Source organism: Notamacropus eugenii, chromosome 1 (genome assembly GCF_028372415.1).
Source record: "Notamacropus eugenii isolate mMacEug1 chromosome 1, mMacEug1.pri_v2, whole genome shotgun sequence".
Lineage (NCBI taxonomy): Eukaryota > Metazoa > Chordata > Mammalia > Diprotodontia > Macropodidae > Notamacropus > Notamacropus eugenii.
The window spans coordinates 492,622,037-492,646,487 of record NC_092872.1 but is presented as its reverse complement, the minus strand read 5'-3'; the positions used below and the strand labels follow the sequence as shown (position 1 = coordinate 492,646,487).

The window sequence follows — 24,451 nt, the reverse complement described above, 5'->3', positions numbered from 1 at the left end:
AGCGTCGCCTCAGCTACGGGGGCCCGTGGGGGACACGGCGGTGGGGGCGGAGCTAGTGCGGGAAGGCGCGAAGTCCCCGCCCCCTTCGCCGCTCCTACGGAGCTGTCGGGGGCGGGGCGGAGAGAAGGGGTGGGGCAGAGTGAAATTTGAATTCTGCTCTGGAGTCGCTCTACCTACCCACTGTTTCCAGAGACACCCCCGCTTCTCCAGACACCCCACTCACCTCCTCCTCAAACTGATGATAATGATGGCTAGGTATCGGCCTTAAGGCTGTACAAAATGTCATCTCATTGGATCCTTGTGACAACCCTGGGAGGTGGGTGCTTTTATTTTTTTCATTTTACAGATGAGGAAACTGAGGCAGAGATTTAAAATGACTTACCCAAGGGTTGGGGGCAGGGGAAGCAATGGGTGTCTCCCTGGAAGGTAATAATGGCAGATACTCAGGGTTTAAACCAGGCACATCTAGAGCAGGCTGCACTCTGCACCCCCAAGACCCCATCTCTCACCTCCAGGTTACAGTGTGCCAGGAGGCCATAGTGTTTCATGATGTTTAATTATATAAGAGTTGCTGTATTTGCATCTGGAGAATAAGTGTTAATAAGATGGCCTTTCACGGTTGTGACCAGTTTTGGATTTTTAAAAGCACTGAATGTTCTGCTGAGGACCATCCATCCACCCACTCCCTTATATTCAGTTGTGGTCCTAGGTTATTGTCTGTTCAACGTATAGTTCTGGACGGATGAATTAAATAGGCTGCCTATCTGTGACCAGACACAGCATAGTGTAGTGGAAGAAAGTTGGATTTAGAACCAAGATGACCTGGTTTCCAATATTAGCTCTTATACTCACTCATTTACAATGTAACTGGTAGTCAAATCATTTAAGCTCTTTGGACCTTAGTCTGCTGATCTATGAAATGGGGTTGGGGGGAAGTGGATGTTTGAATTAAATGATCTCATAGGTTTATAGATTTAAAGACAGAAGGGAGATGATCTCTAAATCTATAAGCCTACGTGTAATTCTAGATTTAGATTTAGAATTGGAAGGACCCTGAGAAGTTGAGATACGGAAAAAAGGTTCAGAAAATTTAAGTGACTTGCCCAAAGCAGGCAGTAAGTGGCAGAGTCCGAATTCAAACTCAAGTCATCTGATTCCAAATGTCCTTTTCTGGTATCAGAGGCCCCCTCCTCACATGAAGGCACATTTTGAGGAGCACCACTTATCTGATTTGTTTCAGTGGAAGCTGGGAAATTTTGTACCTAGCATTTTCCCAGGTTTGGCCATCAGACTAACAAGGCTTCAAAAAATAGAGCAGCTTTTTTGATAAACGGCTCAGAAAAGACAAATTTGAGTTCACCAAGACAGACAGCCAGCTGGCACAGTCTATAGTGTACTACACTTGGAGTTAGGAAGACCTAAGTTCAAATCCTGTCAGACATTTACTTAGTTATGGGACTCCAAGACACTTAAATGCTACCCATTCATTTTACAGGCCTATTCTTCTCTACCCAGGGAGGACATTTACTTATGGGGACAGACTTGTTTTGGTACCAACTACGAAACCCAGATTGTCATCTGGGCAATACACATTCTTTATCCACTTAGATTTTCCTGATTTAGTAGGGTAATTTCTCTCTCAGTAGTTGTTGATCTCATTGAGGAGATCCCATAGCGTTCAGTGGCAGAGAAGGGGAAAAATTGTGGAACTCAAAATCTTATGAAAGTGAATGTTGAAAACTAAAAATAAAATAAAAAAGAGAATAGGTTCCTTTCAATATTTTACCCTTTATAAAGTATTCTCCTCATTCATCTTGGGGATGTGACCACTGCAAGATGTGTTATCCTCACTTATAAAGTACAACTAAGACTCAAATTTTATATTTGATAGGGAGCTATTGGAGTTTATGAGTTAGGGTGGGGTTGGGGGGTGAGGGGAGGGGAGAAGTTAACAGAGTCAGACCTGGGCTTTAGGAAGATGACTTTGACAGCTGAGTAGAAGATGGACAGCAGTGGGGAGAGACTTGAGTTAGGGAGTCAAGGAGATTAGGCTGGATGCTATTGCAATAGTCCAGGAGTAATGTAATGAGGTAGGCATTAAAGTGACTAGCTAAGGTCTCTGATAAGAAGTGGCAGAACAGGGACCTGAACACAAGCAGTCTAATTTCAATGCTTTCTTACTCCAAGAGGTAACATAACCCTCATATATAATAAAGGAGGAAACTATTAAGACCCAGAGACACTTGTCCAAGGTCACTCTCAAAACTCCCCCTACCTCTCAACCCAGTTAGTTGCAAGTCTGTTGATTCTACCTTTGTAAAAGCTCCCTAGCATGCCCCCTTTTCTCCTCTGACCCTGCCACCACCCTTGATGAGAGCCCCTATCATATTGCTCTGAGACTACAATAGCATTCCGGTGGGACTCGTTGCCTCAAGTCTCAACCCACTCCAGTCCATCCTCTACTCACCTGTCAAGATGATCATCGAAAAGCACAGGTTTGACCATGTGAATCCCTACCCCACCCCCACTCACTCCACTCAACAGATTCAATGGCTCCCTGTCAAATAGAAATTCTGATAAAGCTCCAGATCTTGTACTTGACTTCTGCAACCCTTTGTACCATGTCTCCATCCTACATTCCTAGTTCTTCTTATTCCTTATTCCCCTCTATATTCTCTATGATCCATTGATACTGACTTTCTTTAGCTTGCACAGGGTGCTCTATTTCCTCACTGGGCATTTTTTGCAGGCTCCCTCCCATGTCTGAAATGCTCTCCCTTCTTACCTTCATTTCCTGGTGGCCTTGGCTTCCTTCTAGCCTCAGCTAAAAATCTCATCTTCTACAGCAATGTCTCCTCATCCCCCTTAACTGTAATGCCTTCTCTCTGTTGATTATCTCCAATTTATCCTATACATACCCTGTCTGTACATAATTGCTTATATGTCGTCTCACCCATTAGCCTGTGAGCTCAAGGGCAAGGACTGTCTTTTGCTTTTTTTGTGTGTGTCTCTAGCATTTAGCACAGGGCCAGGCAGATGATGTTTGACAGATTGATAACAAATGAGTTAGTGGCAGAGCCAGACAGACATCCTAGGTGTCCCAATTCCCACATCCAACTCTCTTTTTGCTTTCCTGTACTGCTTTCAACCTTCCTTTCTGTTAAGTGGAGCTGACAGCAGGTATTAGGGGTTGCTACCTTCACTCTCCTATGGTGATGATCCCACTTAAGTCCCATCTTCCCCTACCAAGGAGCTGTTGCATGGCCATGAATGGCTTGTGCTATATTCAGTTCTGGAAAAAATTTTATTTGTGTAATAAACTGAGCATGAAAGGAGGCAGTCCATTGTGAGCTGGAAAGTTGGACATGCAGGGCCTTGTGGGGTTAAGGAAAGGATCAAGACTAAAGAAGGAACCATTATTTCTTCTTTGGTTTCTTGATATTTCTGAGTTTACTTTCAATCAGATTTTCACTTTGCTTCTTGATCTCGTCCCGAGAAGGAACGTAGCTATGTTCCACATCAGGAAACTGGAAGGATTCTGGAAAAAGTATAAGGCAAGAGGACAGTGGAGGAGCTTCTGGACCCCACTGACCAGGAGGCTATCTGTGGACTGTTACATTCCCAGGGGGGTGGAGAGTCACAGGATTTGGCTACCATTCTTATTTCAGGGGAATGACTTACTAGTAACTCCCAAATTCACTATGTCCCATCTCCCTTTCCTACCCACCAGGCCTTAAGCCTACCATTATCTACAGTTAAGTAGCAAATCAAGGAGGAAATACCTCATAACTAAACCCAAGCTGCATGTTATTTAAATAAATCCCTCTGAGATACCCATAGCACATGTTCCAGTCCTTTTCCTTATGCCCTATACAAGTGCAAATTGTTATTTCTTAATTAGATGATTAAGGGTGTGTGTTTGGAGTGGAAGTGTGGCAGAAAGACTCATCTCTGATAATTCAGAGACTAAGAAAAGGTTGCCCAGGTTCTCAGAACATAGTCCACCATCATGTGTGAGGCAAAGCTGATGGACGATGTGCCAATCCAATTCTATCTTGCCCCATATACTACCAGCCTCCCCCCCCCCCCCACTTTGGGAATGCAGCTCTGAATGTCTGGGAATGTTCAGTTGAAGAGCTATATGGGGTATCTAGTACTCTACAGACTTTCACCAGTCCCATCAGGGACAATCACAAACCTTAGCTACTGATTTTCCCTAAGTTAAAAGCTAGAACTTCTAATTCCTGCTTCTTATCCCCATTGCCTAAAGTTTGTCTGTGAGGTTGGGGGAGTGGGAGGGTGGACTTGATGAAGGCAGGATCAGCAGCCTCAGACATCAGGATGAATGGGTTTTTCTACAGTTTTATCACCTAAGCCACTGTAACTCACCTCTCCCATCATCATCACCATCTTCAAAAGTAATCTTCACGTTATGTGTTTCACTTAGCGTTGATTCCTCTAGGAAGTCTCTCACTTTCTGGGAGTACTAAAAAGCAGAGGTGTAATAAGATGGACCCAGGGGAAAGAAGCAGGGGTAAAAGGCCGGGAAAGGGGGTACATAGAAGAACTTTTCTGCCTCTGCCCTCCCTCATTTACCTCTTCAAATATCTCCACATAGTTCTTAGTTCTTTCTATCAGATAGAGTAGCTTCTTCTCACAGTATTGTAGTTTACTGTAGGCATCTTTGGTATCAGCAGGACCAGGCATTCCTTTCTGAAGACAAACAAATGTCTCATTTCCTCTCAATTTCCTCCCTTGAGCCCCTTTCTGCAGGGAGTTTCCTTAGGGTCAGAATTTCAGACTGGAGGGAATGTTGGGTGATGGGTCTTAGGGTCTTTTTATACTCATCTGGGGAGGACGAGGTAGAAGGTAGGAGGTACCACTTCCTCAGAAACTAGGAGCTAGGTAGAGTTTAGGGGACAGGTTTTTGGGGGACTGAACTCTTAACAGCATCAGAAGAAGGGGAGCTATCAAGGAAGACAGAACTGAACTGGAGAAGCTTCAGAAAACAGTAGAGGGAGGGGTGGCTGGATGAGACTTGATTCAAAAGATTAGATTAGGCCTTTTAAACCTAGGAAGATAAAGGCTGAAAAGGCATATAACTGAAAGCTATAAAATCATAGCAGAAATGAGAGGAGTCCTGGTTATTCACCAGAACTAGATTCAAGGTATTTCCCCAACCCCACCCTCAACTTTGAAACTCCATTTTTTGGGGGGGAGAGGGAAGCAATCGAGGTTAAGTGACTTGCCTAGGGTCATACAGTCAGTAAGTGTCTGAGGTCACATTTGAACTCAGGTCCTCCTGATTTCAGGGCCCCCCCCTTCTGATTACTAGACCTGTAATTTTATCAGTGTAGAAAATTCCCAAGGAAGAACTTTTTCTACTGATACAGGTCAGCATCTTGATCACAACTTATTTTTCTTGAGAGTTGCCTAGGAGCACTAAAGTGGCTTATTGAGAATCATGCAGCTGGCATGTTCCAGAGAAAGCCTTGGACCCAGGGCTTCTTGGCTCTGTGTCCATTGTGCAATGCCTCCCTCCCCTCCCCCCTACCTTGAAGCAGATCATTTTAAGACAAATTACAGGCTGTCCTGCTTCACCTACTGGAGAATAAATATATGAAACATTCTCCAAGAATCTCCTGGTGATTGGGCTGCTAGTATAAATAGGTTCCGTTGACAAAAGTACAAGGTACTTTTTTTTAACAAATGAGGAAACTGAGGCCCAAGCTCACATAGGTGACAAAGCCAGGATTCCAACTTGATTTTTTTTTATTCCAAATTCGGTACCTTTCCCCAATATACCAAAATAGCTTAATTATAGAGATTATTATTAGGGGACTGACAGGTTTGAGGGGATTATCTCTAATCATTAAAGTCACTTCAGAGAACAACCATGGCTTCCCCCAAAATGGCTCTCTCTAGAATCGTTGAGCTGAGAGGACCATGTCTTATGTTTCTGAGGGAGAGTGAAAAGAATTGGGCTGAGCTTTGGCTAGAGTAGTGGTACCTCTGAGGGCAATGCGATGCCTATCAGTCGAATGAACAGATTGTCAATGCCCAACTCGATATTGAGAAGCAGTTGTTCACTTTTCACCAAATTGTGGTTTTCCATCTGGAGTCTTTCATTCTCCTCTTTCAACATCTCCTTCATTTTCTCCTCTAGCTTCTTAAATCTGTAGGGCCCAGAGCCCAGGAAGAAGCAGGGGAATGGGTCCTGAGGCAGGCAGCATGGCTCCTGTCCAGGGTAAAGACAACCTACTCCTTGAAACTTCCAACCTAGGTACCATCCTCGACTCCTCACTTTCCTTCTTCCCTCTTCCACATCCTATCAGTGCCAAGTTCTGTTGATTCTACCTTTGTCTGACATGTCACTCCTACATTCAACAAACTTTTTTGGCTTTCTTTTATCTATTGGACCAAATACAAAATCCTCTGTTTGGCTTTTAAAACCTTTATAACCTAGGGCTACTGGGTGGTGCAGGGGACAGGCTGTAAGGCCCGGAGTCAGGAAGACCTGGGTTCAAATCCATCCTTACTAGCCATGTGACCCTGGTCAAGTCACTTAATCCTGTTTGCCTCAGTTTCCTCCTCCGTAAAATGAGCTGGAGAAGGACACGGCAAGTTAATACAGTATCTTTGCCAAGATAACCTCAAAAGGGGTCACAAAGGGTCACACAAGACTGACTGTTCCTGGCCCCTTTCTACCTTACTAATCTTCTTATATCTGACTTCCCTCCACATATTGTGAGATCCAGTGATACTATACTGCATTTCCTGCCTCTGGGTATTTTCACTGTCTGTCCCCCATATCTAGAATGCTCTCCTTCCTCCTCCTGATCTTCTGTCTTCACATCTCAGCTTAAAGTCCCATCTTTGGATTCCTCTTCATGCTAGTGCCTTCCCTCTATTGATTATCTCCAATTTATTCTATATATATCTTATACATAGTTGCTTCTATGTTGAGCTTCTTGAGAGCAGGGCATGGCACACAGTAGGTGCTTAGCAAATGCTTGCTGACTTTACTTGGAACTTGTACTCAGCCTATAGTCCTTTTCATGCTTCCCATGGGTAGAGTAGAAGCTTCTAGGGGCATGTTAGAACTGTGAGAATTCTCTCCTAAGAGCTAGGCTTAGGGGAAGAAAAAGTACTGGGCTTGAGGTTACCCCCTCCTGTACCTGTTGACATTTGGGTTCTGATGAAACTTAAGCAGGGCCCGTTCTAGGTCCAACTTCTGCAGAAGGGCCTCGAGCTTCTTCCGTTTCAGTTCATACTCCTTGGTCTGCTGCAACAGGTTTTCCTGTGTGTTTTTCTGGGCCAAGAACCTGCCTGCGATGTCCTGTTTGGTATGCAAGGAGAGAAGAATGGAGGCCTATGTCTGCACAGGGGAGGGAAGAGTCAACACAGGTTGGACAGAAACACCAGGAAGGAGCACAAGTAGAGTCTAGCTGCACAACCCCTTCCCTTGACTTTGCTGGGACAGCTCCTTCCTCCAACTTTACATTCCCTCAGTTGGCCAGTTACAGACTTTGCACAGAGAAGTATTCAATAAATGGTTCTTGTTGTTAACAAGCAGCCTGATTTGAACTTAGTCTAAGTATAGATTTAGAGCTATAAAATTTGGGTCTTTACTCCTTCTTCTGACACTTACTGACTGTGTAACCCCTGGACAAGTCATATATCCTCAGATGGACTCAGGCACCTCTCTGAGACTCTTAAGTTACAAAAGGAAACTGACACCTCACCAGAGGTGTCAAATACCACTGCAGGCCATACCACTCCCAGTACTGCTGGAAAACCAGATTAAAATGTAATTGGGAAATAGTTAACAAAACAAATAAAAATATAATAAAATATTGCTCAGTCCTGTCTGATTCTTTGTGACCCCTTTTGGTGTTTTCTTGGTAAAGGAATTAGAGTGGTTTGCCATGTCCTTCTCCATCTCATTTTACAGATGAGGAAACTGAGGTAAACAGGATTAAGTGACTTGCCAAGGGTCACACAGTACAGTGTCTGAGACTGGATTAGAACTCAGGTTTTCCTGACTCCAGGTCTGACACTCTGTCTACTGTGCCACCTAGCTATCTAAATAAAACATATAATATCAACATGTGGTTTTCTAAGTCAATCTGTGGCCTGCTAGAATCCTTTTTTGGCCCCATTTCTATTTGAATTTGGCATCATGACCCAAGCCAGTGAAATCACAGGTCTACTCTTCTCTCAGTTCTTTCCTTCCCAGAAAAGGTATGTATGTGAATGGGGGAAAGGGGAAAAGGAAGATGGTAACCAGTGAAAGAGGTGGGGAGGGGGAAAGTTCCTAGGCTCAGAGACATAGAATTGGAAGGGCCCTTGGATGTCATCTGGTCCAAAGGTAACACTTTTGTGACAGTTTGTGTAGAGCCCAGAAGTACTAGAAGTCAGCAGTACAGGTACCCGTGTACAGAGCTCCTGCAACTTGCCCTGGGCATAGACATTCCTAACTATCTATTTTGCTAGGCAAGGTGGTGCCCCTTTTCAGGGATATCAGAGCTCGCTATCACTCCCATGCACATACTCTTAAGTCCGTGGAAGGGGAGTCAAAAGACTCTGTTAGTCATCCTGAGGCTATCCCACACCTGCCTTTCCTCCTGTTTGGCCATCCAACTTGTTCATGGGCTGGGCACAAAGCTGGTTACTTCTGGCTGAACCCTGGGCTATGACCATGCAGCATTGTGTCAGAATTATAGAATGTTACAGGTGGAAGGGACCTTAAGGATCATCTAATCCAGTCCCCTCATCTTATATATGAGGAAAATGAGAGCTAGAGAGGGGAAGTGATGGCCAAGGTTCAACAACTTGTGAGTGGCACAACTAGGCCTTAAACTCAGGTTTCCTGACTTCTAATTCGCTGTTCTTTCTTCTATAATACACTACTGCTCCATGTGTGGTTCCTAGGACAAGGAGAGCCACCTGCTGGCTGTGGTGATGGGGTGTGTGTATGTGTGTGTGTGTGTGTGTGTGTGTGTGTGTGTGTGTGTGTGTGTGTGTGTGTGTGTGTGTGTGTGTGTGTGTGAGCTTTCTCTCCTTACTCAAGCTAGCCCACAAAGCTTTTCCATCCTCAGCTTGGTCTATATGTAGTTATGATTCATCTCTTCCCTAACTGCCCACCTGAGAATCCCTGAGGAAAGAGGAGAAGTTCTTACCCAGAGGTGAGAGCACTGTACAGCAGTCTTAACCTTGTCCACTATGTGGGTCACAGCTTCTTGGTACTCAATATCAGACTTGGACACATCTTGCTTTTTTCCTGGAAGGTATGGAATAAAATCATCATCTAGGGGGTGGAGATGGAAGGCAAGGGAGGTATCAAGTCTCCTCCAAAGTGCCTGCCTACCACTGAGTCTCTGTGAATATCCAGTCATAGAATGTTTGAGTTAAAAGAGGAATTATATAATCCAGCACCCTCATTTTACAAATGGAAAAAATGGGGCTCTGGAAGATGACACAATTCAAACATGAACTTGAGTCTCCTGTAACCTACAAATCTTCCCCTTGACACTGCTCCTTCAGAATCTGGAAAGAGCCACTGGGGTGGGACTGGGGAGAATTGGAAATGGAGTGAGGTGTGAGGAGTACTTTAACTCAGTGGCTTGTGGGGTCATCCTTACTTTTTTCATTTTTTAAAAAAGAAGCAACTAAATTCTACCTCTTTCTTCACCTTTATTTCTAGTAAAGCTAAGGTAAGCCCCTGGGAATTTAGAGTTCTATTCAAATGTGTGTATTTGGGGACTCAAGACACTCATCCCCTTACCTTGAAGTCATACCCTGTGAAAGCCAGATGACACTAGTGCCACTGTAGCTGCTTGAATATACACACTGACCAGTAGGTGATAAGATGGGCCAGGCCAGAGGCTAGGGATGCCAGCTCAGCTGTGCACCAAGGCTATGGGGGCTGCTAATAGTTGTCTGCTTATTTAGGAAGTGTACCCTTGATCCTGATGGTAGAAGAAACTAATTCCTGGGTATGGAGAAGAAAGAAAGCTTTTCTAACCTTTATAGCTAAAATAATTCACTTCAGAGAACAGTGGTATGAGTGAAGGGGACAAGAAGATGGCAGCCAGTTTGATGTATATGAAAGAATATAAAGGAGAGAAAACAGACAGTGAATTTGATGAGTCAGAGAAGATCCACTGAGAGTTAAGGATGGGGTCTGCAATACTAGGTGCTATGTAGGCAACCAGGTAACGTTGTAGATAGCACTGGATTTGAAGTTAGGAAGGTCTGCTTTGAATGCTGCCTCTGACATTGTGCAAATCACAACCTTTCTCAGCCTCTACTTCCTCATTTGTAGAATGGGGATAATAATATCACCTGTGTCACAGAGTTACGAAGATCAAATGAGACTATATGTATATATGTGTGTATATGTGTGTGTGTGTGTGTGTGTGTGTATGTGTGTGTGTGTGTGTATCTTAAACCAGGCCTGTATAACCTGCAGCCCACAGGCTGTGGGCTCCTTACAGTATGCCAAAGGATTTCCTCCACAGTTTCCTCTACATTTTTCTCAGGCCATCTACAGGTTGTGCAGGCCCTCCTTAAACATATGTGAAAGTTAGTATTATTATGGCATTTAGTGTGAGAGTTCATGAGGTGACCAGTTGAATTTTGTTCTGGATCCCAGTACCCTTTCCCAGGAACTCTTACTACACCAATATCAGTACTAGAAGCAGAGAAAAGAAAATTTAAGTAGATTCTGTATTACATACATAAACATGAATGCAAATACATGAATTTATATATACACATGTTATGTATACATATTGTATGTATGTATATGTGTTTGTTCATGTGTGTTTGCATGACAAGTTTCAGTTCCCAGGATGGAGGGAAAAGCAAAGCTAGAACATGTGATCTGGTCTGTAATAATACTAGTAATAGCTCACATGTATACAGGTTTGGAGTTTTGGCCAAGCACACTCCCTGCAGTATCCGATGTGAGCAGGGCTTCCATCCAAGGGTGGGGCCTGGGGAGCGGGCCTTTCCTATCACTCTATGAGCCTGTCCCCTTTGAGTTCCTGCCAGGGCACCTATGCTGTGTGGGTTGGTTAGGTGATGAATGGATTGCCCAGGGAGTCCATCCACACGCACTCACTCAGGTGGGTCTAATGATTGGCCTCCTGGGGTCTTGAAAGTGTAGCCCTGGACTGGGACTCTCTGAGAAACCCTTCCCTAGGAAACCAGACTGGAGAGGAGGACACACAGAAGCTATTCATTTTTTATTTTTTTACCTTTTAGTGGCTCTGCTGTCACCAAGGTGGAAGAGAATTCCAAGTCTCGCCTGCCCTTTGGGGGTGGGGGTGGAAGGAAACAGAAACATTGATTGTTTCAGTCATGGGTGGTCATCTCTTTAGACGAGGAACTTTAGACAGAGAATGTGTGAAGTCTTACCCCCTCTTCCTGATGTGGCAGAAACATGGAAATCTTCCTTCCAAACACTCACCCAACTGGACCCTTTACTCCCTACCTCCAAGGGCCTCACCCTCCGATGCCTGTCACTGCCAGTGGAATGAATCTTTTCAATCAGTTTCTTTTGCTGTGTGAGCCTCTGTTCCCTGGCCCTGCGCTCTGCAAGGAAGGCTGTCTCCATTTCTGACATGTTCGCCTGCGAAGGAATGGCAGGGAGGGGGAATGACAGTGATCCACAGACCAATCCTAGACAAGCTTATTTACCTCTGCCTCATTGCCCCATGCAGATCCCACCAGGGTTAACCCAGGCTAACTCAACTGTGCAGGTCAGGGCTCTGTGTGATCACAGAAGTGTGTGAACAAAACTGAGGTCCCAGACACCTCTTGGGAAGTAATAGCCTTAGCAGAAGGAAGCTGAGGAAGCCAGTACTAGGCTAGGATCTGGGAGTGGGGCATGAATTGGGAAGGAATCTGGGACCACGTGAGATTGGGGGTGTATGGAGGAGGCTAATGGTTACATATCTTCTTTGAACCTCTGAGGTAGAAAGTGGGGAGAAGCAAGGAAGAGTCTCTCCCATTGTTCCCAAATGTCCCAAAAGGAGAAGTTTAGATCTTAGAGCTGAGGGCTCCTTCATCTTTTTCACTGCACTGGTTTCAGTTTCCTGACCTTGGCCTCTTCTGTCATCTTTATGGCTTCGTGGGTCATTACAGTCATGTCTGAAAGATCCCTCTGGTATAGCAACACCATGTTCTGCAGCTTGTCTAGCTGTGGTGGGTAATACGCCAACTCCTGGTGACAGAGACACAGGGAGTTTCTTTACACAATAAACATTTATTAAGGACCTGTAGATATTACTCTGTAATATGCTATACTAGAAGCTGGGAATATGAAGACAGTAAATAAATGAAAGATAAAGTATTAAACACTTACTAAGTGCTAGGAACTAGCTTACATGCTAACATGCCCTCATGAAGGGGGAGATATTAGTATTGGGGAAAGGTGACTAGAGGAGTGTTTTAGTCTGGGCACTCCCAGGAGGTGACCAGAATGACAGAGCAGTCAATCGGCACCACTATTCTTGAAACAATAGTAGTGTTGACTTGTTGACGGCTCTCAAAAGAGACAGACAAAATGAAGTTATCTCTACCCTTCAGAAACTTACATTTAAACTACAGGGATACAGTACTTAAACACATAAATAAATGGAAAAATCAGTTGAGGAGGGAGAACAAGAGCAATTCACACTTAGAGGGAATGAGGAATGCTAAAGGGCAGCTAGGTGGTGCAGTGGATAGAGTACCAGAACTGGAGTCAGGGAGATCTGAGTTTGAATCCAGCCTCAGACACTTACTAACTGTGTGACCCTGGACAAGTCACTTAACCCCTTTTTGCCTCAGTTCCTCATCTGTAAAATGGGGGGCATATTGGAGAAGGAAATGGCAAACCACTCCAGTATCTTTGTCAAGAAAATCCCATATGGAGTCATGTAGAGTCAGACATGACTGGACAACAGGAGCAGCACTTAATCTGAGACCTGAATGAAAAGGACCTTTGAGGGATTGGTGAGAGGAAGGGCATGCTGGGTATGGAAGATAAGTCTGTGCAAAGGAATGGCAATGGGAAATAGAATGCAGAGTTTGGGGAATAGATAGTACTCCAGTTTAGTGCAAATATAGAGTGCATGAAGGGGAGTAATATGAAATGTATGGGAAGGTAGGAAGAGGGCTTTCCATGCTGTAATTTATCCTAGAGACAACAGGGAATCACTGAAGATTTTTGACTAAGGGAGTGACATTCAGAGCCTTATGAAAGGGAGAAATTGGAAGTAAGCTTTTACTTACTATTACCCAGGAGAGGACTTCTAAAGATTTGAACTAGGGGAGTGGACAAATGAGTGTACAGAAGGGCAGATGGGAGAGCAGTGTTTTATGTAAGCAGTATTGATTACTTGATAATTGATTGGCTGGGGGGGCAGTAAAAGATGGAGAAATGTCAAGGTTGAAAACTGATCATGAAATTGCAAAAACTGGGTGATTGGAAGATGGTGGTATCTATAACAGAAAGAGAGAAATCTGAGAGGTAGAGATGATGGTTCTGTTTTGTACACATTGAGTTTAAGATACCAGTGGGACATCTAGATGGGAGATCTTTCCTGGACAGAGGTAGTTAGCAGTATGAGACAAGGTCAGCAGAGATTCAAGTAGCTTTATCTGTTTTGGGGTCATTTATATTGGGGAGCAGCAGTGGTGCAGTGGACCTAAGTCCAAATCCCATAATCATTATTTGTGTGGCTTTAGGGCCATTCACTTAACCTTTTTGGGCCTCAGTTTTCTCATCTGTAAAAATGAAGTAGGAGGATGAACTTGATAAACTCTGAGGTCCCTTTTAACATTAAATCTCTGATCCCATAACTCTATGAATCCATAGCAGATAATGAATCTCCCAAAAAAGTAACTTAAGGGAAAGAGTATATAGCTCATGATACTGCCTTCAGGTGGATACATGTGGAGTGAATGGGAAATGGATGGTGATCCAGCAAAGGAGCCTGAGAAAGTCTGTGGATCTTCTGCATATGACCTACCTGACTTATGGAATGGTCAGACAGGCAGGAGCAGAATCAGGAGATAGCAATGTCACAGAAGCTGAGAGAGGAGAGGACGGGGTGGTCAGAGTTGAAAGCTACAGAGAGGTCAACTAAGAAGACCTGAGAAAAGGCCATTAAATTTAGATCCTTTGAGAGAGAAATTTCAGGAGAATCATTCTCTCAGAAGTCATATTACAAGGAGGTAGGCAGTGAATGGGAAGTAAGGAAGAGGAGATAGTAGAGGCAGTTGACTTTTTCTAGGTGTTTTCAAAGGGGAGATGATAGTATGAGGGAATGACAAAGTTAAATAGAAGTATTTTTTTATGGTTGGGAAAACTTGATATTTGTGAGCACTGGGGAAAGAGACAGTAGATAAAAAATGAAGAGAAGGACGAGGAGAAATGTTTGAAAGGATGAGCTCCTTTTGCTTGGAAAGACAGGAAGGAATGGGATCAGGGGAACAAATAGGAAGATTGCATGTGGGCTTGGTGGTCCCAGTCTATAACTGGATCTAATTCTGATCTAAATGGGAACAGATGTGGGGAGTTAAGTGTCGGGACATTGAGTTTTTAATCATTTTTATGTTTAACAGGCATGAGGTGGCAAATCCATTGTTTCCCTTTGAATTTCCTTAATTATTAATGGAGAGGCAGATGGTGTAATGGATAGAGAAAACAGGCTTAAGAGGAGCTACCTGGGTTGTTAAAGGTTGGCCACTGACACATAGTGATGGTGTGATTCTGGGCAATCACTTAACCCCTTAAGGTGCTGAAGAAACTCAACTCTTTAAAATCTTCAGTTGTAGGACAGCTATCAATCAGCATGGATACAAGGAGTTTCCTCAAGCGAATACAAATCTCCCTGTATACTGATGAAGTTCCTGGAGTCAGGATACCTCCACCTCAAATTATTAGTGAGGATGAACAGTTTTCCAAGTGTTTATGTTTCTTCTTTTGTGAACTGACTATTTTTAGCCTTCTGGCCATTAGTAATATGAGTATCCTTCTTATGAACTTAACATCAATTCCCTGCAAATTGTGGAAATCATGCTTTTATATGACATATTCATTGTGAATATTTTCCCATTATGTTTTTCTTTTTAAAAAATCTTTAATTGCTTTCCATTGTGTAGTTAGAGATGCATATAAATAAGGCTCGTTTTTTCTCCCATTTCTTTGACAGAGATTTATCTCTACTACATTTGGACTAACGACATTATTCTGCTTTTTCTACTTTGTTTATGATTTGTTTTGTACATTTAACTCATTAATCCATCTGGAGGTTTTTGTTATTTGTAGCATGGGGCATGGACCTAAATTTATTTTTCTCTAGGTTAAAAAATAAGTTTTCCAATATCATTCATTGAATAATTTCTTCCATGCTTATACTATTGTAGTATACTAACCCTGTATTTGTATTTGTATTTTTATTTTTAGTAGCCTTTTTCTGTCCAACAGGTATATTTATCCATTTTTTAATCCAACATCAGATGGTTTCAACAATTTTCACTCTAATCTATTTTGACATTCATGTTAGTCTTTAGTTTCAAGATAGACCTTATCATGTTATGTAGTTGACTGTAGGTCTCAGAAGGCAATTTTACTTCTGCCAGCTTTAGCAAATTCTACTCAGCTGGAGAGGCACCGAGTGTGGAGTCAGCAATGGACTGTGCATGTGATAGGATGACCAGACTAAAGAGATGGTGTTCTAAAGTGCCAGACTTGTCAGGAAAATTTGACTTTGAATCCTTCCTAGACATTTACTAGCTGTATGTCTGACTCTGGGTTATGTCACTTAACTTCAGTCTGCCTCAGTTTCTCCATCTGTCAAATGAGGAAACTGAACTCGATAGCACCTATGGTTTCTTACAGCACCAAATCTATGCTCCTGTGGTCTCATTAGCAGAAGGTAATTTTTTTAAAGCCACAGTCAACTTAAGACTACCTCCTAAGACTTTAACGGGTTTACAGTGTATAGGAATAGAGGGATCACCCACAGGAATGAAATTCTGTATTGTGTATTGAAATAATATTTTAAAGCTACAAGGGCAAATGCTGAGATGGAAAGAAAGCTTTTCACAATTTCTATTCTAAACTGATTGAATAATGAGAAACCTTGCTCTTTAAGTTGGGGGAAGAACTCCATTGCATGCATTTTATATTTAGTATATATTTGATATTCTGAAATTCTTTCACAAAGGAGGAATATTTTGTTATGTCCTAGGTCCTTAACAAATGTTCGTTGACTCATACACCTGAATCGTATGTGTATGCTGGGTGGTAGGAAAAAGCTCAAATCCTGCCTCCTCCTGGAGGCCTTTCCTGGTCCACCTCAGCACCTAGTGCCTTCTCCTCAGAGGGGGCTTTCTGCCTGCTCTGTCTGTAACTTGCATGTACCTACTTATTGACATGTTGTCTCCTTCATTAGAAGATGAGGTCTTTGAGGGCAGGGACTATTTTTAGCTCTTTGTAACGAAGTGCTTAGCACAGTGTCTCGTACATAGTGAGTGCTTCATAAATGCTTTTTGATTGAAATTGGAGAAGCCGGAGAAGGAACTACTGGATTTACATACTTTTCATTTTTTTTTTTTTTTAATGGAGGCAGTCTCTCTATTTTGGCCTTTGGTTGGCATCATGGAAGACAGAGGTAGAGATCCGTTAGCAGAGGAGAATCCTGTCAGTTGGATGCTGTAACCCTACCGTGTCATAGACAGTATTTCACTTTGAATTGGTCCATTGCCCATGGTCATGTAACAATCATCAGATTATATTTGGGGTGGTTGAGACCAAAGTGGAGACTGAAATATTGGAAGGCACCTTAGACATGGTCTGGTCCAACTCTCTCATTTTACTGAGGAGGAAACTGAGACCTGGAGAGGTTAAATGACCTGCCTAAGACCACAGAGGTAGTTGAGATTTGAAACCAGGTCTTCTATAAATCCATTGCTTCCCACCCTGCACACTAAGCAGACTTAAAATGCAATATGGAGGGGAATGGAGGTGGGAAAAGGAGAGATGGGACTCACTTTTTTCAGATAATCCAACAGCCGAATGTAGAGTGAATAGATGTTCTGGCTAGTGTCAATCTTGATCATTGTCTTTTCAATGTTGTTCTCTAACTGACGGATGATCTGGGCAAGACCAGGAAGTTGAGAGCAGTATGTGTTTGTGTGTGCATTTGGTAGAAATTACTGGAGCACAAAGGGGGTGCCCAGGGGTAGGAAGATGCTTGAATGGGGCAAGACCAGAGTCATAATTAGGGCAGGGTAGGTAGGGTTTGCCCCTGGGTGTTAAAACTTAGAAGGTGCTGGCTTTAGAGGTCGCTGACAGCACTTGGAGTTCTTCAGCAGCTAGAAACAACAGAGCTTAAAACTTAAAGAGAAAATTAGTTAAAAAAGGAAGCTACCAAATAGTGGGTTGGGAGGAATTCCTTCCCAACACTCCTTTCTCTGCCCTTCTTGCTTCCCCGACCCCAGCATTGGGTTTGTACTCATGCTCCGTAATCTCTATCTCCACCCAGGGAGGTATTTCACTCCTTTTCTGGGCTTACCCTGGGTGTGGTTTATGGCGTTAGTTCCCTGGGCACAGCAAGCTCTGGGCAAGGCTCTTTTAGTCCTAAGCCTGAAACTGGGATCTTGAGTGATCTTTCTCATAATTCAAACTTTGTTTTGTTTTTTTTTTAGAGATGAGGGGGAAGTGCTAATTCTATGGGGCTACCTTCTTACCTGCATCTGCCGCAGCTCTTCTTTGCTGCTGCTCTGCTGATTCAGCAGATTATCTAGCTCTATCTGCATGCTTTCCAACATCTCCCCTCGCTGCCGAACGAGGTGCAGCATCACATTGTGAACATTCACCCGGTCAAAAACATACTTACGCAGCTTTTCCCGAGCTACCTGTGAAGGTTTAAGAGGGTTGAGTCAGGGTCATGAAGCACAGGAAGGGACATAGGAATGGATACAGGGGGAGCTTGGGGAAGAAGATAGAGTGGAGGCATTGGGATGGGGCCCAAGACTAGTGATGGTGCAAGGATGGAAGCTGGTATAGGATAATGGGGTAGGAATAAGAGTGTATGTTTCAGTTCTGTAGAGCATAGCTCTACAAGATTTCCTTTTTGGTTTCTGCTTCAAAAACATTATCTGCCACCCCAATTCTGAGCTCCAAGTCAATGGCAAGATTTTGGAGCTTCTATCAGGTACTAGAGATGTAGCAATTTCACAATTTCCCTTTTAGTCTGAGGTGTGCTGCTTTTGGGCACCTTTTGATTCCTGGGCATAACCCAGTGGGTATTGATCCCTTTAGAAATTGCTCTACTTAAGCCTCAAAGAAAGGCAGCTTGGACTATTCTTTGAGAGCGATGGGTAGGAGATACCATACTATGATTCCTGGCTATGCCTCTTTCCTTAGTTGTTACCTCAACAGTACTTCGGCAGGTGGCTAGCTTCAAGGGTAAGTTCTTCCGGCAGGCCCTGGCAATGGTCCATTCATCATGCTGTAGGATTGGGGAAAATTGAGCTGACCAGTTCCAGAGTTACAGTTGTTCCTCCTCTCATACCTTGATGACCCAGAGTCCAGCCTCAATCCCCAGTACAACTCCCACCCAGTAAAATTAATAATTGTACATATTTATACAGTGTTTTAAAGTTTACAAAGTCCTCTCCTCACAGCTACCCTGTGAGGATGGCGTTGTGAGTATAATTATCCCCATTTTATATTCCCTATTTCTGTGAAAAGCATAATCATTCTTCTAGTCTCTCAGGTTTGTAATTTGAGCATTATCCTAGACTCTCACTTACTCCAAACATAAAAATAGTTGTCAAATCTTGCTTTTTGTACTTCCACAATATCTATTGCATCTGAACCCTTCTCTTGGAAACTTGTCACTTCTCAACTAGACTATTGCAACAACTTCCTAACTGGTCTCCCTAACTTAAGTGTCTCCCCTCTCCAGACCATCCAACACATTGCTTCCAGAGTAATTTTCCTCTAGCGCAGATTTGATCCTGTGACTCTACTAGCAAATCTAGTGACTTCTTATTGCCTTTAGAATAAAATATGAAGTCCTCTGTAAGCTTTTAAAGCCCTACACAGCTTGGTCCCCTCTTTCCAGCTTCATGGGACATATTTCCCCTCCATACTGCAATCCAGCCATCTCTGTTCCCCATACAAGACCATCTCTGTGACTTTGCATTGGCCGTCCCTCATGCCTAGAATGCACTCCCTCCTTCCCTTTGCCTTATAAAGTCCCTCTCTTCCTTTAAGATGCCTTCAAACATTATCTCTGTTTAACTCCCCTCCCCAAACTAGCCATATTCAGCTACTTTGTATATATTTGTAATTATTAAATTTATGCATCGTATATTTTTATATATACTTGTGTTCCCTATTAGAACATAAGCTCATTGTGAGAATGGATTTTTTATTTCTTGTCCCTAGAGACTAGCATAAAACCTAGCACATAGTAGTGCTTCATAAATATTTGATTGATGAGGAAACTAAAGCTCAGATAAAGTTATTTGCCCACAGTCCTTCAGTTAGTAAGTGGTAGAATCAGGACTCCAAGGTATGTTGACTTCAAGTCCAGGACTCTTCCCTTCTTCCTCAAACCTATTGCTCTTTCTTGCTAAATTTCCTCTGTTATGGTCCCAGTTCCCCTACCCCAAGTTCATTTCTTACTGCCTCATTTCCCTCCCCACCACCTGTTCAGTCCTGACTCTCCTGCCTTATGCAGTAGGAAGAATGATCTTTCCCTGATGCCATTTTGGGCAGACTGTGAGACAGCATGTTATGGTGGATAGAACATTAGATCTGGAAGACCTGGGGTCAAATTCCATTTTGGTCACTAGCTGAGTGACCCTGGACAAGACAATTAATCTCAATATCCATATTTGTAAGATAAGGATAAGGTTAATACCTACCTCAAAGAGTTTTTGTGAGGGTCAAAACATAATGCATAATGTTAATGATATGATATATTAATAGATAATTAATCAACAATAATGTAATTAAGATAATGTTAAACATTTTGAAACCTTAAAGCACAATGTAAACATGAACTATTAGTTTTATTATATTCAATTAAGGACTCTTCTTCCATATATTCTGGCTGTGGCTGGGCCCTTTTCTTTTTCTTTTTCTTCTATTCTGTTTCACTTGGTGATCTCATCAGCTCTTGTGGATTCAATTATAATCTCTATGTTGATGATTCTCAAATCTGCTTATGTAGCTCTAACCTCTCTGTTGACCACTAGTCTCACATCTTGAACTTGCTTATTTGACATCTCATCTTGAACTGGATGTCCACAGATAACTTAAAATTAACATGTCCAAAAACTGAACTCATTATTTCCCCCCTCAAAAAAGTCCCCTCTTCCAAACTTTGCTATTTCAGCTATTCCTTCCACATTGTGGTGGTTGGGGTGCAGTGCCCCTGTGATCTGGAAAATCTGCATAAAATTTTTTGGTCCTCCCTTTATACTAGAGAAGAAGCCTGTATTTGTTCTTTTTCTTCTGTTGAGTGTTTACTGAAAGTTTGGGTTGATATTATACAATACTTGTGCATATATTTTATGCATTCCTGAGTTTCTAAACTTTTTCTGTGTCATCTGCTGGCCTTTGTACATCATCTCTGGCTTCTGCAAAGCTCCCCACAAATTTCCATTTAATTTCTTATGCCAAACCAAGATATGTTGAAACTGTGATGGGGAAAGTCATGATATGGAAGGGATAATTGTACTGTCAATGATACCACTATCCTCCCAGGTTCAAAACCAAGATTTTATCCTTGACTCCTTACTGTCTCACTTCACCATATCCAATCTATTGTCAAGACCTGTTAATTTTATCTTAGTAACATCTCTCGAAGATCCTCCTTTTTTTCTTCTGATATTGCCATCACCCTAGTGCAGACTTTAATCTAATCATGCTTGAACTATTGAAATAACCTGTTAGTTAGTCTGCCTATCCCAATCCCTTCCCATTCCAGTTCATCCTCCACTCAGATGTAAAGATGATCTTCCTTAAAGTGCAGGTCTGGTCATGCACCCCTTTACTCAATGAACTCCTCTGGCTCTCTGTCAGGCTTCAATATGACATTGTGTTTGGCATTCAAAGACCTTCATAATCTGCCCCATCCCCTACCTTTATAGTCTTCTTATACTTAATCCCCACCTCTGACATACTCTTTAATCAAGTGACACTGGCCTTTGTGTTGTTCCTTCAACAAGACACTATGTCAGGGCATTTTCATAGACTGTCTGATCGTCAAGCAGGGATTGATCTCTCTCCTCATCTGTTTCCTAGTTTCACTGACTTTCTTCAAGTTGCAGCTAAAATTCCACCTTTTACAGGATGCCTTTCCTGGTCCTTTTAAATTCTAGTGCCTTCCCTCTTAACTATTTCCAATTTATCCTGTCCATAGCTTATTTGTTTGCATATTGTCTTCCCCTATTAATTACGCTGTAAGCTCTTTGAGGGCAGGCATTGTTTACTGACCCATAAGACTCACTACTCTCCAAGAGCAGGGAGTGTCTTTCTATCATATCAAAACCTTTCTGTAAGATGGAGTTGGAATAAGTTACTTCTAAGATTCCTTCCAGCTCTAAATTTCTATGACTCCAAGTCCCCTGAGATTAGAGAATAGATTTCTTCTGGAACCAGCACAGTTCTCTTGCCTAATATCCTGAGCTGGGATGATGTATGGAAGCCTCTGTGGTTTCTGGACTCTCCTGAATAAGGAAGTGTAGAACCCTGCCCTATGTAATGACCAATGTATCTCCCCATATTATGGTTCTCTTGTCCCATACTCTGATTAGTCTATTCTGCAACTCAAATTGTCCCCATTTGGGAGAAGTTTCTTTGAAGTCCTAGGATCATAGATCTAGATTATAAATCTAGTGCTGGAGGGAACCACAGAGGTCAGCTAGTCCAACTTCTCTTCATTAATTTTATAGTTGATGAAATGGAGACACGAAGAAGATAAATAACTTGTCCACAGTAGTAAATTTCAAAGGCTACTCCTTATCTTTTTCTCCTTCCTCACCTTTCCACCCCTACTCTCATTGTAGGGCCAAACTTCTTCCATGAAAAGAGGAGATGGAGATAGGGTGGAGTAGCTTAGTCACTCTGGGGACCACAATGACTTGGGGTCATGGAGCTGAGGAAATCCAGAGAAATAGTTTTTTCGCCCTTCTCTTCTAGGGAATGGTCTTATGCCCAGAAAAACCCAAAGCGGAGGAAAGTTGAAGGGTGACTTAGGGTAAAGCCCTAGAGAATCTAGATGTGTGTGTGTGTGTGTGTGTGTGTGTGTGTGTGTGTGTGTATGTGTGTGTGTGTGTGTGTGTATCCCAGCTTATGTGGCTGTATTCCACATAAGAACTATGGGTACTGGTCTGGGCTCCTTAATCAATAAGACTTAAGATCAAGTTCCGTACTCTTTTGGCAACTGTCCAGTCCTGGTAGAAATGACGCAGGTTGTTCTGCAGGATGTTAATGACATCCTTGTTCTGGACTGCCTTCTCCTCGAAGGACTTGCTTTGTAGAACTCGGCCTTTTTCTGTGGGGAAATCAGAGGCAGCATGGATGGGTACAGGAGATCAGACATGAGGAGGTAGTTGTCAGAAAATACTTCTAGTGGCACCCTTCTCCAAGGTAGACTCTGTGGGAGATCTCATCTAGTCAATCCCAGCGATGGTCTCTGAGAGTAAAGACCTTAGGGACACCTCTTAACCTGTTTTCCTACCTCACCCTCATTACGCACATGGACCAATGGAGTATCTGAGGGGGAAACAACTTAGAGTTGTTCCCAGATCAATAAATAAGGTGTCAGATTGTGTTGCTTTCTGCTTCTCTTAGCCATGTTCTCTCTTCACAGAATATAGGGATTTTTTCAATGTAAGCAACATTTATTCTTAGGAGAGTCTTACTGATTCCCAATCTGGTAGGAATGGCTCTAGTTGGGAGGGAGTGTAAAGGATGTGGGGAGACAGAGAGACTGGGAGTTACACTCTCTAGAGTTCCATGGCTCATGATGGCTCCCTATCATAGTTACATCTTTTGCCCCCTCCTCCTTCTCTACTACTATCCCTGTCCCCTGATTGCTTTTTGATTGCCCACATCTCATATTGTGGGACCCATTTCAAGTCTTAGGACCTCCCTGGATCCTCCTTCAAGCCCATACTTTGATCTCTCTCTTCCTGAACTCTCAGAGCACATATCAGTGCCATAATTCAAACTTTGTTATTGACTTGCTCTGTATTGTTTTACACTCATCTGTGTTGTCTTTTTGGAGTCTGAACCCCATAAGGCTGAAGACCAAATTCTCTCTTCTACTTGTATACTGACAGAGTACCAAGCACATGTCTGGGCATAGTAGATGCTCTTTACTTGCTGATTATCTGTTCCTAAGAGCCCTCCACCCATCATGCCAGGGTCAAAGATCAAATTAATGGGTATTACGCTTACCCTGGAACTTGATGATAGTCTTTAGTTCCTGGATCTTATCCTTCAGGTTATTTAGATCCTGGATCCTCATGGTACCACTCCCAGGTCCCTCTCAAGTCTTCTTTCCTTCCCCAAAAGGAGAAGCTCTCAAAGCTCTGGTGTTACCCGCCCACCTTCCTCTTCTCTTCTCGATGGGCTAAGTAGTGTTTCTGATCCAATTGTCTCATTAATTATGAGCTCAATGGAGCTCTCTGTGACATAGTGTAGGATTCTCAATTCTCATAGAACCCTGGAGTCCTAAACTTGGATTCACTCAACTAGCCATTTTCTAAGAGTGGCCTAATAGGACCCTTAGTGATATATTCTTGGACCAAGTAAAATGATCTTATGGTAATTATAACATCCCAATATTGAGGTAAGAAGGGAAAATGATCTAGTCATTTGATATAGCTGAAAGAACACTGGCTTTGGAAACAAAAGACCTAGTTTCAAATTCCTCTTCTTATTACCAGTCTGACCAAGGATGAATCTTTTCACCTTTCAAGGCCTCAATTTCTTCATCTACAGAATGATTCTCTCTAGGGTTCTTTCCAAAGGCAAATGTTATCATATGTCCAGGTTAACTGAACATTTTACTCATGCAGATCTGAATGATTGCCCATAGCCAAGTTAGCAGAGGCTTGGATTTGGACCCAGGGTTCACTGAAGACAAATACTGAATTTGCTAATATCAGTGTGTGTGTGTGTGTGTGTGCGCACGCGTGCTCGCGCATGCATGTATGTGCTGTGCTATCCTAGCTCTTTCCCCCATAGAGTACACTACCTCATACCATGGCATTTTGTCTGTTTGTTTTGAATTTACCATGTTCTATTTTGTTACGTATGCATGTGTTTTATCAACAGAAAGTTGTATGAGGGCATGAACTAGGTCTTCCTTAACTAAGTTTTATATATTTCTCAACATTAAACTATCCTTAGCATATATTA

General features: G+C 42.7%; 2 protein-coding genes across 2 annotated transcripts in view; one reads left to right on the top strand and one right to left on the bottom strand.

Moving 5' to 3' along the window:
• The first annotated feature begins 170 nt into the window (after positions 1–170).
• The window catches only part of LOC140519717 (ficolin-2-like), an 80,671-nt gene continuing 56,390 nt past the window's right edge, over positions 171–24,451 (top strand). Inside the window, 1 exon segment of the mRNA XM_072633025.1 lies at positions 171–316. Coding sequence (XP_072489126.1) covers positions 280–316 — 37 coding nt within the window. The 5' untranslated portion in view covers positions 171–279.
• Positions 3,286–23,707, bottom strand: CCDC183 (coiled-coil domain containing 183). Its single transcript, XM_072633023.1, has 14 exons — positions 23,486–23,707; positions 22,456–22,577; positions 18,438–18,515; positions 17,752–17,919; positions 17,053–17,157; positions 12,110–12,232; positions 11,516–11,638; positions 11,265–11,319; positions 9,183–9,283; positions 7,179–7,339; positions 6,011–6,176; positions 4,597–4,713; positions 4,390–4,486; positions 3,286–3,538 (listed from the first exon to the last, which is right to left on the bottom strand). Exons 1-14 carry the CDS (start codon positions 23,553–23,555, stop codon positions 3,417–3,419), a joined length of 1,608 nt encoding a protein of 535 aa, XP_072489124.1. The 5' UTR covers positions 23,556–23,707; the 3' UTR covers positions 3,286–3,416.

Excerpts from the sequence above, each read along its gene's own strand:
- CCDC183 (XM_072633023.1), bottom strand. The coding sequence starts at position 23,555 with ATGAGGATCCAGGATCTAAATAACCTGAAGGATAAGATCCAGGAACTA. Across the intron at positions 4,487-4,596 it reads ATGTGGAGATATTTGAAGAG|TACTCCCAGAAAGTGAGAGA; the intron begins GTAAATGAGGGA and ends TCTGCTTTTTAG. Across the intron at positions 3,539-4,389 it reads TGGTGATGATGATGGGAGAG|AATCCTTCCAGTTTCCTGAT; the intron begins GTGAGTTACAGT and ends TACTTTTTCCAG.